This window comes from Carlito syrichta, unplaced genomic scaffold (assembly GCF_000164805.1).
Source record: "Carlito syrichta isolate Samal-C Ts95f unplaced genomic scaffold, Tarsius_syrichta-2.0.1 Scaffold287961, whole genome shotgun sequence".
NCBI lineage: Eukaryota > Metazoa > Chordata > Mammalia > Primates > Tarsiidae > Carlito > Carlito syrichta.
The window spans coordinates 144161-162444 of record NW_007232057.1 but is presented as its reverse complement, the minus strand read 5'-3'; the positions used below and the strand labels follow the sequence as shown (position 1 = coordinate 162444).

The following is an 18284-nucleotide window of genomic DNA, read 5'->3' as shown; positions in this document are numbered from 1 at the left end:
CACTCCAGTCTGGGCGACTGAGTGAGACTCCAACTCAAAAAAAAAAAAAAAAAAAAAGAACCAGCTGATAAATATTTTAGGCTTTGTGATGATCTCTGAAGTAACTAGTAAACTTTGCCTTTGCAGTAGAATAGTGGCCATAAACCAGTACATAAATGAAGGGGTGTGGCTGTGTTGCAGTCAAACTTTACTTATGAAAATGAGTTCAGGTAACCTTAGAGGTGTTACGTCCTCCCACCCCCATACCCCAACAGTGTCCTACTACTGCCAAACCCACTCTTGTAGTACTGTGATAAATGTTCAGGATCCACTTATGAGTGAGCACATGTGGTATTCAGTCCAGTTCTTTGTTTCTGTGATAGATCACTGAGTATGATGGAGTCTAAATCCATCCAATTTGCTGCAAAGTCTATAATTTGGAAGGTTTTTTTTTTTTTTTTGAGTTGGAGTCTCACTCTGTTGCCCAGACTGGAGTGCAGTGGCATGCTCATGGCCACTGCAGTTTTGACATGCTGGGCTCAGGTGATCCCTCTGCCTCAGTCTTCCAAGTAGCCAGAATTACAGGTGCACACTACCACGTCCAGCTAACTTTTTTGATTTTATTATAGAGATGAGGTTTCACCATGTTGCCCTGGCTGGTCTTGAACTTGCGGGCTTAGGCAATCCTCTTGCCTTAGCCTCCCACAGTGCTGGGATTACAGGCTGAACCAGCGTGCCTGGCCTTGAAGTTTTTAATCTAGAAAATAACATGACTAGATATGTGTTTTAGAAAAATTTCTCCAGCAGTATTTTAGAGGATGGAAGGGAAGAATTTAGAGGGAATTAAAAGTCTATAACAGACTGGGCACAGCGGCTCATGTCTGTAGTCCCAGTGCTTTGGGAGCCAAAGCAAGAGGATTCCATGACAGACTTCATTTCTAACACACACACACACACACACACACACACACACACACACACAAAGCTATAACAGTCCCAAGTTGGAGATGACGGTTAGAATAAGGCAATAGGCAAGGAAAACATTTGAGAGATTCAGTGGTTTTTGCAGATGGAGAATATGCCCCGATTAGCTGACAAGCCAACCAAGGCCAGAAAAGATGTCTTTCCTCAAAGTGCTTAACGCAGTAGTGGACAGTCCTGGCTTTATAATTTATAGGAAGTGTGAATCAGAGCCTAAGCTAAAATGCTTGTAGTTTTCTCACCTCCATAATAAAGATAACAATCGTTACCTCACCTACCTCGTAGAGCTCTGACAGTCAAAATGATAACACATGACATAATCAAATCATAGGCACAGGTAAGTCATATCTTAAAAGTTCTTGAGATGTAACTAATAAATTCACCCAGACTCGTTGAAAACCTACTATGTGCCAGTACATATACAACAGGCATTTGACAGTTATTCATTGACTCTGAGGACACTTCAGTCATTCTAATAAATTGTTCAGGCACTTGTGACCAGTCTGTTAATTTCACTGTCTGTTAATTTTTCTGTTTTACTCATCTCTTATTTCCCATCTTCGGGTCATTTTGTTGAACTCAACTACCTCCATCAGAAAATGGTCAGAAAAAAAGGCAATAGAAGGAGATGAAACTCAGCTAGTAGGTGAGCCAAAATTAAGCAGGGGAGAAGAGAAACCATGGCCAAGAATGAGGCTTCTTTAATTTTTAATGATTCACACTGGATCCGGCACTAATTAGCAGAGACAAATGAGTCATCTGCTTAAGTGCTTACATACACAAAAACATACACTCCTTCACACAAAAACACAACAGGATATGTTCTTGAAATTACATCTCCTATTGGATTTTTTCAATAAAATAAAGGCAGCTAAACAAATGTTTTCCTACAATTTTGTTACTGCTTTTTCTTGAATTGCAGAAAAGGGCAAGGAAGCACTTTCATCCTAAAAAGCATCTATTTTCAAAATAGAATTTATAAAACATTTCTGCTAAGTGAGTAGTTCTAAAGGTTGTTCTTAATATTTTTTTGGCCTGAAGTTCTTTAATTCAAATTCAGTGTTTTGAGGAAAAGTCTTATTGACATTTCATAATATACCATCAGATCCTATTAGATTTTTAAGGTTTTGCTTTGACAGCCAGGAGTATCTAGAACTCCATGGGATTTTCTAACAGTTCCAATATGCTTGACCTCCTCTTCTAATACTCTCTAAGCTACATGAATAAATAATCAGCAATAAGATCTTGGGTAATTTCCCAAGAGGGCTATTGCTGAAGCAGAAACCAGCTTTATCTTCTTTGATGTGTATTAAAAGTCATCAGTGAAAGTCCCAGGCCACTCTTTGACAAATGCTATTTCTCCTATTGGCCGTCAAGGCATGTTAAACCATCTAAACTTGAGCCAAATGTGAGCGCCCACACAAATCACCTCTGGAGCTTTCTCAGATTACGAAAGAAACCTGGCTTTCAACTTCACTTCCCATATGAGAGTCCTGATGAAAAATTTATCCCCAACATCTGAACCAGCGAGGAAACTCAGCCTTATCAGCCAATTATGGTGCCCACGTCTGATCCATCTTTGAACTTCCAATGTCCAGAGCAGCGTCTGGCACATAGCAGGTGTTGGCAAATGCTAGCTGACTTAAGAGAAGGACTGAAGTGTGTTCAAGGACTAACCTTCAAAAGCATTTCTTCATGTTGGGGGTTGTCAGAGTCATAGGGCTCTCTGCGTAGTTTTTCCACATCTGCGATAAGGTTTCTGTACCCCACGATCTGCAGAAGGCAAGCCTGAAGAGAGATTCCCAGCCTAGGGTGTGCAAAAACAGGAAAACACACATGAGGAAAAACAAACATCTACTTTTGACATTTGTTCACTTGCTGTATGTGGGATAGAACTTTCCATATTCATATAATATTCAAAAGTTGTCAGATATGACCTATCAGAGAAGCACAATTCTTACTAAAGTTCCGTGTAGACAGCTATAGCACCTGGCTGAAATTTATCTCGAATTCTGACTTTTTCTTAAGCTAGATTGCAACAGTGTGGCTTAGAAAACAAGGGATATCTGTATGCAAGTTACTCGAAAACAAAGTGCAGAAACTGTAAGAAACAGTGGGCTTTTTGCGATTACATAGCCCACATAGGTGGGTGTAACAATCACGTTCGAAGGGTGTGCATGAGAGAGACAGCGAGGGCGAGGGTGAGGGCAAGAGGGGCTTCAAAGCAAGAAAAATGTCAAAACTAAATAAAATGAAACAATAACAACAACAGCAACACCTGTGCTTGGGAGTATCCCTGACAGATGAGGCAGTGCCAAGAGGGAAGTCACAACTTCAGAAGATTTCCCATCACACTCTGATGGGTCTAGTCATCTGAACACTTTTCTTTTTTTTTTTTTTTTCCACGCAAGCATCTTTATTGACAAGCAGCCGCCCGTGCCTGCCTGGTGCCAGCCCTGTATGGAGACTGAGAAGAAGGCCTGGCGTTCAGGCGACCTCCAACCTGAACACTTTTCTTACGCGGAAACAAAACCTGTTTTGCTTATTACCAGGTGGTTCAGGTTCTGTTCTCGGAGCAAACTTATTTCCACCTTTCCCCGTCATGCTATTTATTTTAAGATGGTGATACTTTCTTCTGGTCTCTTCTCTGTTCCTATTCCTTCAAATCCCTCTGATGGGACACAGTTTTTAGATGCTTTACTATCTTACATAGTCTGCTGTGAATATACACTATTTGATTAAGAGGTCCTTTAAAACATATCATTAGAACAGAAAACAATCTGGCAATCGTAACACATAAAGGATCATTTCTTTCTGTGACCACAATACTGTTTTTCTTTCCTACAATCTGTAAAGTAAGATAGAGTCATTTCAAGCAGTGGCATCATTTTAGTAAATTAATATCATTTATAAACAGGTGACTAACACAGCATAAGATCCTTTTTTCATACAGACTACTGTCATCTAAATTAAACCTAAAGGCAGTCTTTCATGTGTATTGATTCCTGCTAAGTTATTTATAGTCATGTATTTTCTGTGGTTCAAAAATGGTTGAACATTGGCAATTTCCTGATACTATCCAATATATTCCTGTTCCCAGTTAGCTCACTCACTGATTTTGAATATTTTTGTGGTGATGGTGGTGGTCGTTATAATCACAACAGTAACATCATCTTTTTGGAGAGGTAAATGAGATGCACAGAAATTAAATCTCAAGTCTTAGGACTGCACACCTACTTTATTCATAGAGGGCAGTGTCAGGTAGCCTAGGAATACCAGACTTTATTAAAAGTGTGTGTTCCATTAATGGCCTTTATAATCATTTGTTACCATAGCATGAAAAAATGAAATCTGATATTTAAACTTAGGAAAGGGTTCAGTGGTGTTGGTCCCCCAGAAGATTAATGTGGAACTAACAAGATAGTTAATTTTGAGAGAAAAAAGAGAGCAGAAGAAACAAAAAAGGTGGGAACAAGGAAAGTCAATTAAATTTTTTTTCTATAGTAATTTGTAGTACCACTATAAGCAGCACTTTAAACAAATAATCAAAACAAAAATAATGGTAGTTTTGTAAGTTATAAAATGTTTCCTCCATTTCTTATCTCCTATTTCTCATACTCAGGAAAGTATTTAATTTTTTTGTGTCAGATTTTGTCAATGTTCGTCTGGAGAAAAGGCACCAAAATTCACATTGAGATGTAACAACAACCACAAAAATACAAATACAATAAAATACAAAAATAATTTTAAAAACTACAAATTGAGGGTCTTTTGCCCAAGATGCTTGGGACCAGAAGTGTTTTGGCTTTTGAATTTTTTTCAGATTTTGGCTTTTGGATTTTTTTCAGATTTTGGAATATTTTCATATACATAAAGAGATGTATATGCATCTTGGGGATGGAACTCAAGTATAAGCCCAAGTATAAACTCAAGAAATTCACTTATGTTTCATATATACGTTATACAAATAGCCTGAAGGCGATTTTATACAATATTTTTAATAATGGATGCAACCGGTCACTTGAGGACAAGTATGGAATTTTCCACTTTTGGCATCATATTGGCATTCTAAAAGACTCAGCTTTTGGAGCATTTAAAAATTTTTAGATTAAGGATGCTCAGCCTGTATCAGGGTTTCTTTCTCCCCTAAGTGAAATAAAAAGAATGTATGGCAAAGAAATGCTTTTGAGTGCAACTTGGGCAACTTGCATAGAACAACCATAAGAAAAGATTTGCTATTAAATCCAATTCAACCTCTAAACATGGTTATAGGATTAATATATCCCTTATGCCCAGTTATAATCTTAAATTTTTGGTTCCACTTAATCTATAATAAATTGCCTTCTTATCACCTTCCCAGAGGAATAAATTATAAGTCAGAAGGTTTCAAAAGACAGTTACTGCATAAGTAAATCCACCTTCGATGGCTGGATAAGGAAAAGACAGCGAATTAGCTGAAGTGGCTGCTGAAAAACGTTGCGGAAACTAGATGAAAATGGGGTTTTTGTCATGAGCCTCCAGATAGCTGGTACCCAAAGTCCCTCCAAGACACAGACTTGTGCAAGTGTGCTCTTAAATTCCCTTCAACTACAGCTCCTGTCTTTGGTAATTAAAAGCCTTTCTCAGCAGTAACATCTGAAGTTCTCAGGTACAAACATCTAAAAGACAGTTTGATTGCTACCAACCTAAAACTGTCTCTAAATATATCTGCATTTGAAATTTATTCTACCCCATGTCCTTAGTGTGAAATTTTACTGAAAAATTGCTGTACCCAATGGAAAATATAAAGCTAATTTTAAATGTCACGTACATTGCCAAATGCATTTTAATACTTCCAAGATGAAAGGAATAAATTATAAAGTTCTAAAGTCTTCACATAAAAGCCATTCCTCCCTCCCACACATGCCTGTCTTCTTGACAAGCAGGTAGAAACTGTCTCCAAGATTATCAGTCTGTCATGAAGGAATATTCATGAAGAAACTGAAGGATTATTCTAGATGGAGCAGAATAATCCTTCAGTTACATTTATAATTTGAACATTTACCATCAATACAAGTCATAGGCATCAGATAGAATGACTGTTGATAAATGGGCTTCCTCTCTCTCATCTTTTGCTATTGGGGCACCCATCACATTTCTCATGTTCGTTGCACCTCAGAAGCATAAGCATAAACCACAAAAGAAGAATAAAGTTGCTGCCATTTACAAACACGAAAAAGCACCCTTTTTCTTTAATTCTTCATCTGAAAGTCAAAACACTGCATGTGATTATTTTAGGTAGAGAGGGAGGGAGAGAAACACTAAACATGTGGCCCCATGACTTGCGTTCTATATTTCTGACATAAGAAACATTCTTACTGTGGATTTATGTCGGGGTTAATTTTTTTCAGTTCCATGATGTCTTCTATAGTTTTTTCAATCGCATCAGGGTGAACACTCACTGAAGTCTGCAACAGCTGGAAAACATGTTTCAGTCAATCCCTTTTCATTAACACCGGTGGCTTAAATAGTGTCTGCTGTGATAGAGGCTTCAAGTATTTGTTTAAGGTTCAAATACAAAGAGATACGCTAAAAGCAAAAATTGATTGAGAGTACTTGAATTTTAATAAATTTAATAAATTTGACATTTTCACAATTGAGGTAGTACAATTTTCCTGATTACCTTGATTAGAAAAGTATATTAAATTTGGTTTTTTCTTTCTTTCTTTTTTTACCATTTCCATCTGTTTCACGCTATCTATATTGAAATATATTTTCTTTTCCTCACTTAACATAGTTTCCATGGTTAAAGGGCATTACCTTTATGATTAAGGAGTGAGGCACATGGGAGATATAGTTTTAAGCAAGAAAAAATTAAATAATAAGATAAAATTATCAAGAATTTTGAAAAACAAAACAGATCTTTTTTCTCTCTTATGTGAATGTTCAACTATGTTCTATAAAAACCAACATAGTGGCTTGTTTGATTTTATTGGGGAATCTTGAGTATAATGTTAATGATTTGGATGTTGAGAAAATACTAGAGAGTTAATACTGTTCTTATTTTCAAAGAATATTCATTTTGTGATTCAGGAAGAGGTATAAAAAAGGATTAATTCAACAATGAAGTGCTAAGTGGTTCACAAATCTTCCTAGAAATTCACAATATAGTGGCTGCCCTCATGTAAAAAGTACAGTGGTTTGTAATGGGCAAACAATTCTTTCCTTCCTTGCATAAGTTTTTCTTGCCAATGGTATTTTTTTCTGTTAGCATTTTTACTTTTTATGATAGAAGGAAACCTTTACAATGAAAAGTTGCTGAAAAAATAAACAATTTTACTTACCTTGCTTTTTGACTCCCTCAGTGATGTTTCTGTTAAAGTAGTAACAAAAACAGTCATTCAAAAACAGTCCTTAACAAATGGTTTACAATTCCTATCCTGAAATAAAACACTGTATCCTCAATCCCACCGATTCTACCTGTTGCTTACTTCTTTGTTTCATGCTCACCGATTTTCATGGTCCTAGAAGCTCCAGGCTTGGTGTTGTAACAGATGCGTTGCAGTTCACATCTTCCGGTTAGCTTCCTCATGACAAATTTCAGGCAGCGCCACAGAAACTTACAGTAAAAATACAGGCATACCTGGATCAACATTCTGTGAAAAACAAAAGACAGCACCCTTCCAATAGAACTCTGGAAGAGAAGAGAAAGCAACCACCACCAACGAGAGAAGCAGCCCAGAAGAAAATCAGCCATTAGACTTCCATCACATTTAGCATATGCTTCTAATCTCATGCTACTTTATTTGCAGTAGCTACTCTTACTCTGATTTCAATCAACTCCAGAATGTCCTATTCTGGGAAATTTGGTGTCCCAAGAAACTGAGGGTGAAGTATGGGAATCCTTTCTTTTCCCACACCTTTGCCTGAAAACTTCTTGGAAATAAGTCAGTACCTTGGAAACAGAATCCTTTAATACTGTGTGTGTTTCAGAAGTGGCCTCTCCCTCAGACATGGTGCAAGAATGCACTATCCTCTTTCTGCTCCGTGAACAGCTCCTCAGCTTGTCCTTGTTCACCTCCAGCCTACTTCGTACCCTTTTTCTGGCCACGATTTGATTTTGCCCCTGGATCCCCCATTCTTTCTGTCCCCCTCTGCTTTCCCTTAAGCACTGCTGCCCTCCTTGAGGACTTGGTTGTGTGGTCACCTGCCTTTTCTGCTGACCAACCCTCACACTCTTGCCCTTGGCGGAAGGCCTCCTCTTCAGCTCACTGGACAAGCACTGTTGACCTTCGATTTTTCTCAGACGTGACAGCCTTCTCTGATTTTGACTTTCCAAAAGTTCGACCTCTTGAGAAGTTTGTTCTTGGCTCTTGCTAAAGTGAGTTTTAATTACTGTACACACTACCTCACTCCCATAATACTTCAACAAAATAGGAACTATATTGTCACCAATCATGTGCTTATCCACACATCTCTGGTCCATGTAAATCTGTCTTTTGTGCTGACTTTTCATTTTTAAAATGTGAGTGCCTACTACTTTATGATACTATTCAGAGTCTCAAAACGACTCAAGTTGTAGAGGTAAGGAGAGAACCTATTATCCAGGAACCTATATATTTAACTCATCTTCTCTTTATAAGATGTATTCCTAGGAGGCAGAATTATGAAGGGGGACTTCCAAAAAACAGGAATTATCTTTTGGGAGGGTGGGCTTCTTGAAGTACAGGCTTCCCCTGCTAGGTAAGTGCTCTAGGAACCCAACGGCATCCGTGTACCAGCTAGGACTGTTGTAAAGGCTGTCTTTGGCTTCAGTGAATTGTTTTTGGAGATTCTTTCAACACGTTTACCCATTTCATAATGGGTGATATATGAGCACACTTGACCACACCACGCTGAGTGTTCAGTTTTTGACCAAAAAAGGCATGACCTCCATGTCACCCCCTCCCTACTCACTTGATCTTACCCTGAGTGCCTTTTGTTTGTTTGTTTGTTTCCCTGAATGAAAAAGTCCTCAAAGGAAACATTTTGCCGACGTGGAAGTGGTGGAACAAAAATGGCAGAAGCACTAAAACACAGCAAGATTAATGAGTTCAAAAACTGTTTCGAGCAGTAGAAAAAGTATCTCAGTAGGTGTATTGCAGCAAACGGAGAGTACTTGGATGGTGACTGAAGTTTAAACATGCAAGAATAAATATGCAAATTTTTAATAAATAAATTCCACGTTTTTGGGGTCTCCCCTCATATTTACATTACTTCCTATTGGTGCCATTTTTAAAAGATTTTTTTTTTAATTTTCAAAAATTCACCAATTCCTTGCAGCTCTAAAATAAGGCGATTCATGGTCATTCAGATAAGCTGGAGTAGTTAAGAGCCTCAACAATGTGACCTCTGTCTGAAAATGAACCAGTACCCTGGTTGTGTTCCTTTGCTCAAATTACTCTGGTTCCAATAGCTTCAACAGTGTTGGGCTAAACGTAGAAATTCTAACAGTCTGATGTGCACAAAGGCATGAGGTCTATATCTTATAAATGCAAAGGAAATGGGAAGCAACAAGACAGATAACCAAGCTGCTGAACTGAGATAACATAATGGAATACTTCGCAAGCAATAAAATGATGTCCTAGAATATCTAATAACATGAAAATGCTCATGATATGCTTATCAAATAGAAACAAGTTACAAAGGAATATGTGTGGAATGATCTATTTTTTTCCTTAAAAAATAAAACAAAAATTTTAATAGTCATGTGTTAAGCAGGATACACAACAAAAAAGTTAATAGTGGTACCTCTAGGTAACAACCTTTTCAGTGATTTTTATTTTCTTTTTCGATAAAGTATATATTCTTTTTTCTATAATAAGCATGTATTATTTTACTTAGGAAAAATGAAAGTTATAACAAAAATTAAAATATAAAATTGATCACCAAAAGCTGTTATAAAAGTACATATAAAATTTCTATGTGTAGTCAGCAAGTACAAAATCAACCAGATTCTGCTGAAAGACAAAAAAAACAACAACAACGGATGTACTATATTGTAAAGCCTAACATTCCACTGTTCTAGTCAAATATGTTCTAAGATCTGTTAGGATTTAGGTTAGCAGCTTCCAGAAAAAAAAAAAAAAAAAGACCGTAACTCCTCTAAAAATAAATTTAGTGGAACATTTTAATTAGACTAGTGAGAAGATTTATAAAACCTCAACTTGGTCTCTTGGAAAATGTTTTTCATTTTCCAGCTACTAGATAGCTGTGCCAGAAAAAATATTGAGCAATATCTTTGTTAACTGGTCCCCAGTCAAATGGTAATGATATTAATTACTGGGAGGTATTATTCCTATTATTGAGTCAAGGATAAAAGCTTTCCGTGACATCTGTTCCATGTACAATTTTTGGTGAAGGCGGCCTCATGGGTGGGCTCACGCCTCAAAGAGGCCCCTTGCGAGTCTGTATTGCAGCACATGTGAAACTACGTGATAATTCAGTACTAAATCTTCCTAGAGAAGAGGGTCTTGATGACTGTTTATGCAGCATCTTTGTATTCTCCCTACTTAGGTAGGAGAGAATATTTAGATAGGGAGAATACAGAAAGTTTTCCTTGTGACCTTTCTACTGAGTCCATACAAAGATGAGGCTCTAGACCTAGAAGTGTCATCCATGGTGGCAGAAAAAGACCATATGTAAAGTTTGTAGAATGACCTATAGCACAACTGTCATTTCTCCCCCTGGCTTCCTTGCATATGAAAAAAAGGCTTGTGGTACTGTTTTGTACCAAGAGGGTTTTACATAAAAGGAGAGAAAAGCCATCACATTCTATTTGCTTTTATCTTTTTCAGTTCCTCTGAGGATGCTCACACTGTCAGATACATGAAACCCAGTAGAAATCCACAGTAGGGGTTGGGGTGAAGCATCACTTCTTAGGGTTTACTACTCTGTGAAGTATGCCACATCTCTCTCACACACTCACATAAGCAGTATCACAATTCATGAGAGGGGAATGCCCATTTCAAGTGTGAAATGACACCTGTACACTGCTTATTCCTTCATAATTTCTAAGCCAAAAGAAACTGATGATACTATTTATTATCCAAGATATATTTTAAATTTTTTTCCTTACTTTTCTAATGGACCAACATGCCTACAAATATTTCATGAAAAGCCCAGCTTGCTGTGCTAAGAATTATATATCTTCTTGATCCAGATCATAGATCAAATTATGTTTTGACAGATATAGTTTATTTTGTGTTTAGGTCATAAATCTGATCCAAGTAAGGCATGGATCAAGTAGAAAAAGGTTACAAAGGAATATGGGTAGGAATGATCTACATTTTCTTTAACAAAAATAAAACAAACATTTTAATAGCAATGGAAACACAGGGCCACCCTTTACTTTTGAAACCTTATTTTGATGACAGTAACAATACCCAATGTGCTTCCTCATGAAAGGACCAGATCAGCAAAACCTCCCTCTGAGCAACTCTGAATGGCAGTTCATCATCAAATACTGCCAGGAGCTCACTTCTTAGATTATTTGGACCTATTTTAGTCCCAAATCATAAAGTTTGTGGGGGAGGGGAACCCCCCAAACTGCTGAGGATCAAAAGGAGAACAAAAGACATGATTACATATATTAAGAGAATGCTAAATTGGCTTGGCATGTTTACCTGATAAGGAAGAAATTAGGAAATAGATGTAGAAATTCTCTTGAGTGAATCAGTTGTTGGCTTAGGAAGGAAGGAAGGAAAGAAGGGAGAGAGAGAGAAAGGATGTCCTTGTTTCTTATTTGAGTTAAAGACCTTTTGAATCCATTGTCCCCTTTCCTCCTCTTAATTTGTGTCATTTTATGTCCTTGTGTTTCTGACTGCATGCCTCTGGAGGGGGCATTTCAAATGTACCTTTGAGACAGATCCCATCTGCTTTCTCTTGCTCCAGCACTCATGCCATCTTTCTGTTCCACCCTCTTGGCCATCTGAACCCCAAGCTCAGTGGGTTTACATACCTCTGCTCTTTTCCCTCCCAGCCTGAATCAGCAAATCAATAAGTTTAGTTCCAACTGGGAAATATTTGTTTTTTGGTTTTTTTAAAAAAAATAACATTAGACTTCGTTTTCTCAGTTCTGATTCTCAACTCACAACCAAAAGGAATTGTTAGAGTTGGCAAAAACTACAATTAAATCCTTAAGACTAGAGGGAGAAGTTACTGATCACCATCTCCTCTTTTTAATAACCACCAGCATAGGCAGCAGATTTTTTTTGGTGACCATTTCTGTTTTTTAATCACAGCTTTTTAATGGTGTTCCAAAAAGAGTTACTGTCGCTTCCTAAGACGAATGTCTTGCTTAAGCCCCGGGAGACTCTGATTCAATCATAAGACCTACCACACATGTTCCATTTCTAGTATGTTCTGTTACTGCCATTTATTAAGACGTTGCAGAGTGATGTTTATGGCTGAGTTCACAGCAGTGTTCTTCCATAAAGCAATTATGGCCACGTTTATTATTTAACATTCATTGTCTAGCTTGAACCAGAATAGCCACCTATGTAAATTATTCAAGGTGGATCATATCTCTGCTACAGAATAAATGCAGCCTCCTGTCCTGAGGAGCTTTGTTAGAGGAGTCCATTCAGCAGGGATGGGGTCTCTGAAACAGAAGATGCCCCTGGAACCATGTAGCCCCTTGCCTGCGGGGGTGTGGGGGTGTGGGTACCTGTAGTTCAACACTACTCCATCAACTTAAATTTGTGACTCTGACGTCTTCTTTTTGAACGATAAGAGACAAGTGGCTTATTTTGAACACTTTCAAGGAATGTGCTAATGAAAATTAATTCTTGCTTGAAGAAGTCCTGTAATAAATAAGAAGTACACTATTGGTGAGAAAAGATACATACAAAAAATAACCACAGTTCTTGGTTCAAACCACAGTCTCCCAAATGGAATACTCTTCATCCAAATGGCCATAAGAGCAATCTGCTTGATGTTTCCAGCATTTCATTTTGTTGCTCCACTGATATTCCTAATTAGGGGTTCTGCTAATCAGGTGGGGATTCACTTATTTGGGCTAGTAAATGGAACCATCTTGATAATGAGTCTTCAGCCACCTGTGAGTCTCCAGAAAAACAAAAGTATTTCCCTTTTCACAGAGCAGGAGAGAGGCCCCAAGACTCTGTGCCCAGGAAGTATAGGGTCCCTTGGTCTTCTCCGTCATTCTAATTCTGAAGGGATCACACTGCCTTCTGAAAGTAAAAACTAAGGGGATCGGTGGGGATCCATGTCATTCCAGATTCTGTTGCTACAGCAAAGGGCATTGTCTGCACATTCCCTGTGAATTTTATCTGAGGTTTTACAGAGCAATGGGTGATTTGCAGAAAATTGAAATAATTAATGGTGGATCCTTTTCCTTTCAAAGAAAAATAGGCATAAGTTTATTTTAATTTTTAAAAGATATCATTATTCAATTAAGAACTTATGCTTAAGTACATACATTTGACTTTTTAATAAAAATATTTATTTATTTATTTTTTGAGTTGGAGTCTCACTCTGTCGCCCAGACTGGAGTGCAGTGGCCACTCCCGGTCACCGCAGCCTTGACCTGCTGGGCTCCGGCGATCCTTCCGCCTCAGCCTTCCGAGTAGCTGGAGCTATAGGCGTGCACTACCACGCCCCGCTAATTTTTGATTTATTGTAGAGATGAGGTCTTGCCAAGTTGCCCAGGCGCGTCTCGAACCCGTGGGCTCAGGCAATCCACTCACCTCAGTCTCCCAAAGCGCGGGATTTAGGCTGAGCCACTGAGCCCGGCCAAATAAATTAATTGCTGTTGAGTTCAACCATAGAGTAGTTGAAGGAAAGAGATTTGCAATGAATTGAGGGAAAAATGAAAAATGATAACTGAAGGGCAGTTGCCTTCTTCCTTCATGAAACCAAACAAACAGAAAACGAGACTGACTGTGTAACATGGAAAGAAAAAATGTGGGGACTGTAGCAGTAGAAACAGTAAACACGAGTCAAGAGCCTCATTGTACCGCCATCTACATTACATCCCTGTCTACAAAAAACTCACGGTCTAGTAAGGAAAACCATAATAAAAACAAAAAGTGGAAAGACCGTGTGATAATTCTCTAAGAAGACAAAAGCCCAGGGTATTAGAGAGGCAAAGGAAAGAAAGTGTCTACCTCTGAGATGGGACAGAAAAGCCAACCCTTGGTTATCCCACAGGGCTAGCAGGAACAGCCTGGAAAGTCAGCATCCTCTTACTTCAGAACAAAAAATGAATGAAACGCAAGGTAGCATTTATTGAGTGCTTGTGGTTTTCACTGATCTTGCTTAGGCTCTGCAGGAAGAGATTAACAGGCAGTGAAGTGGCAGGGAGTTGGCCCTGAAAAGCTGAAGGAAAGCCAAGGGCAGGAGGGCTAGCATGGAGGTGGACCCGCTCCCAAGGGATCTTGGACAGCAGCTGGATGGCAACAGGCAGGTCTGGAGCGGTCACCTATGGGAGGCTTCCTCGAAAAGATTCAGGTCAACAGATTTTAATGAGAGCGTTGGAAGAGTTTTTATTTGTTTTAAGGCAGGGGACAAAATAATTTAAAATATATGTGTGTACAGATGTATGTGTATTTGTGTGGATTATACGGGGGGACCAAAACAAACCCAGACTTTATTTATAGAACACTGTGTATTTATTCTTCCATGTTTAAATTTCAATCACCTTCAATATCCTCTCCCTTTGATGCAATGCACCTATGGAGATGCTTTTTCCATGGCTCAAAACAGTTTTTGGACTCATCAATTTTGATGCCTTTTAAGTGCTTCTGCTGTTTGTTTGTTTTTTTCTTTTTTTTACCTCTTCCACATCGGCAAAATGTTTCCCTCTGAGGACTTTTTTCATCTGAAGAAACAAACAAAGTCATTCAGGGTGAGATGGGGTGAATAGGGAGGGTGGGGCATGGGAGTCACACCGTTTTTGATCAAAAACTGCTGAACACTCAGCACAGCGTGGGCAGGTGTGCTCGTAAATCACCCATCATGAAATGGGCAAATGTGTTGGGAAAAACTCCAAAAAAAATTCACTGAAGCTGAATGTGGCCTCTCACAACAACGCTAGCTGGTACACTGATGCCAATGGGTTTCTGGAACGCTGACCTAGCAGGGAAATCTGTACTACAAGGGGCCAGCCCTCCAAAAAATAATTCTGGGTTTTTTGGATTTCCTCTTGTAAATACATACACACATAATGGTAGCGTATTAATGATACCCTTTGGTGACATTCCTTTATTTATGTATTTATTTAATTTTGATTGTCTTAAAAATATTTCTACTTACCAATACAAGTTTATGTTAAAGATTATGTTTAAATACTTTTAAAATGTCAAAGTATAATATGCTTTCTGCTTCCCCTTACAAACAAACATATATATACATATACATACATACATACATACATACATACATACATACATACGTGTCTGTACCCTACAAAAGAGAAAACCACGGCTAAAAAATACCAGTCTACAGTGAAAAAGGCATTTGGATGCACAGGCTGTAACCCTTTGCCTTTCCAGGGTTTAGCTTCTACCTCTCATAGGCTCAGCCATTGAGGCTCAAGCAATGCTAACCAAATTTGGGACAACTACCTGTACCTGTATCTTCTGCCCTTCAAAAGTCATGCAAAGTAGATGGTGCCGAATGGAAAATCTTGCTAAACAGTCTTAAGTCAGACTTTAAGCCTAGTCCCAATTTGCCACGATGAACTGGGGGACTTCAGTCAGGCCATTTTGCTTCTGTGGGTCTCTGCCTTCTTATTTGCAAGGTGAAGGGACAGGACTAGATTTCTGGGTCTAAGAGAAGGCTAGATGTGTAGGAAGGGGAAAAGAGTTCTGGTCTGACTCTTCTCTTGGAGGTCCATTTTAAGTTGGTGTGAACATGTTAGGATGCTTCAGGGCTGTTTTACTTTGTGTTTCCAAAGGTGACCGGGAATCACTCCCATCCCCAACTTGATCTTTGCCACTAATCTTCCACTCACCCCCAACAGGGTCTACATTAAACAAACTTGGACCATGAGTGCTTGTGGCACTGTCATACTTCCTTTATTTTGTTCACAGCATCCTCCGCTTTCCCCACCTTCTATCTTATTTTAAAATATTAAAATCCTAGTCCTCCCTACCTCTCAACATCACCTCAATGAAGCCGTTCCTGAATATCCCTTCACAAAATGCCTGTCACCTGTCACTGATCACTTCCTTTCTATATCTTAGTTCTGTATGCATACCTTGTATCTTCTTCCCAGGCAGTGTGCTACTTTGGAGCTCAGACCATCTCCCTTTCATTGTTTTATTACCCACAATGCCTTGCAGAGGGCACACAGTAAGGAGGAAACGTTAGGTAGACATGAGAAACAGCCTTGAAAGTCAGACAGGCCTGCAGTCAAATATCTGTGTGCCTTTGGGTCATTTATTTACTTTGCTAAGTCTCCTCTGTAAAATGGGATATTAAGTCCTAATTTATTATAATTGCTACAAAGAGTAATTAAAAGTGGCATAAATACGAGCATTATTAGCAGGAAGTGATTACTGTAGTCAGTGGATCAAGATGGCAATCAAGTGCGAAAGGGCTTAAAAACCCAATTCACAGTTATTTTTCTAATTGCAAGCCTTTATTTATCTAAATATAAGAGTAAAATACTTTTGTCCTCCAATTGCTTCAAAGCTACGACATAGGGACGTGTCTGCTGTACGGCTAAGTTTCTCCCACAGAGGGCTGAGCCTAGCAGACATTTTTCCTACATCTTTTCTGCCTGAGGAAGGAAAATATGGAGTGAGGTCCATGGCCAAGAAAAGGAGGTTCTGGAGCAGGGACAGTGGAAAGCCATGGTTTATATGAGATGACTTTAAATATCCCCCTGATTAGAAATTTCCAAAATTATTCATGTTCTGGTGACTTTAAAAAATATAACCTCAATAACAATTTTTTCCCTTCCCCAGCAAGGGAAAAATTCTTCAGCACAAACCTTAGGCCTTCTCTATTATATACATCAATCGAATGAAAATAGATACTAAAAACTCAACCTTAAGCTTTAGTTCTGTTTGGGGCTCAAAGCGTACCCCTTCTTTTTCTGATTACACGTAGGCATATTTTCTTACCCATTGTGTCCTGAGTTTTCTTTGCATGCAGATCACGGCTAAAGTCAGATTGGATGACTATGAGGCACGTATCCAATACTCCATATCTATTCTCCATTTAAAATACACTCTTTTGCTTGGCGTACTAATTCTATAGCCTTTATTTCTTATATCCTATGTCATTTTTAACACACATAGACTATTTCCTCCATTCCTTTATTTGCTGGGTAGCTACACCATTAATATATCTGACGACAGCAACTAGGTAAATATGTATCTTTAAAATGTGGATCCACATCCATTCTTTCTCACACCCTAGTTTCTTTAAGATTAATCTCATTTATTCTGAGGCTCTGCATGGAGCATTTCATTCTAGAGCATCTCAGAAATTGACAGATTAATCACTTTGTGGGCTCTTAAGTAATGCTGAATTCTCAGTGAGAGTCAGCTCTTCATTCTTCATAATACATTTGCTGAACTCGGCAATTAACACCTGGTCTATTCAGGTTATGTTTACCTAACCTTCTCTTTGGTTCAAATGAAAAGATTGCCAAAACTGCCCAACATTTGTGGGAATGAACTACAGGGACTAAAATTCAATCTAAACGTGGTGCAGTATGTGATACAGGATTATTCTTAACCTCTTATTTTTCCAAATTCCATAATTATTCACATATAATGAATGCACATGTATTACAACTTAACAAAGAAACATGAAAAGCTAAAGCCAAAAGCAAGAATCAACTAAGGAGGGCAATGATCAAGATTCCTTTTATTATTTCCAAAGCAATTGTCAGTGAAAATTCTCGAGTTTCTTTCTTGATATGTATTGTTAGCCTAGCTCCAATTTTATATAATCGATGCGAAATATATTTATAAAATACATGTGCCAAGTTAAATATATCTTATTTTGTTTTTAAGACGTGGGGTAAAATTCAGGATTAGGTATGCAAGTGGTCATTATACCGGTAAAGTTTGGACCTCCCTTCCCTTTGGTCCCCCCTTCGCCTGGTTTGAGGTCAGGTACCCTTATTAGCGTTATGTGCCCCCCCCCTAAAAATTTTAAAAAATGTGGTCAGGCATGGTGGCTCAACTTGAAATCCCAGCAATTTGGGAGGCCGAGGCAAGAGCATTGCCTGAGCCCGGGGGTTCGAGACCAGCTTGGGCAATTTGGTGAGACTTTGTCGTTACAATAAATCACAAAAACTAGCTGGATGTGGTGGTGTGCATCTG

General features: G+C 38.5%; 1 protein-coding gene across 4 annotated transcripts in view; it reads right to left on the bottom strand.

The window, feature by feature from the left end:
• Positions 1 to 18284, bottom strand: part of ELMOD1 (ELMO domain containing 1) — a 98846-nt gene that overhangs the window by 24025 nt on the left and 56537 nt on the right. For 2 of the 4 annotated variants that reach the window (XM_008053215.2, XM_008053216.1), the window contains exons 3-6: positions 7450 to 7595; positions 7284 to 7312; positions 6319 to 6416; positions 2638 to 2767 (exon numbers count right to left, since the gene is read on the bottom strand). In XM_008053215.2, the coding sequence (XP_008051406.1) occupies positions 2638 to 2767; positions 6319 to 6416; positions 7284 to 7312; positions 7450 to 7595 (403 nt within the window). Of the gene's footprint in view, positions 1 to 2637; positions 2768 to 6318; positions 6417 to 7283; positions 7313 to 7449; positions 7625 to 12646; positions 12742 to 18284 lie in introns of those variants that run through there. The other 2 variants (XM_008053218.2, XM_021710046.1) reach the window with 2 other exon arrangements.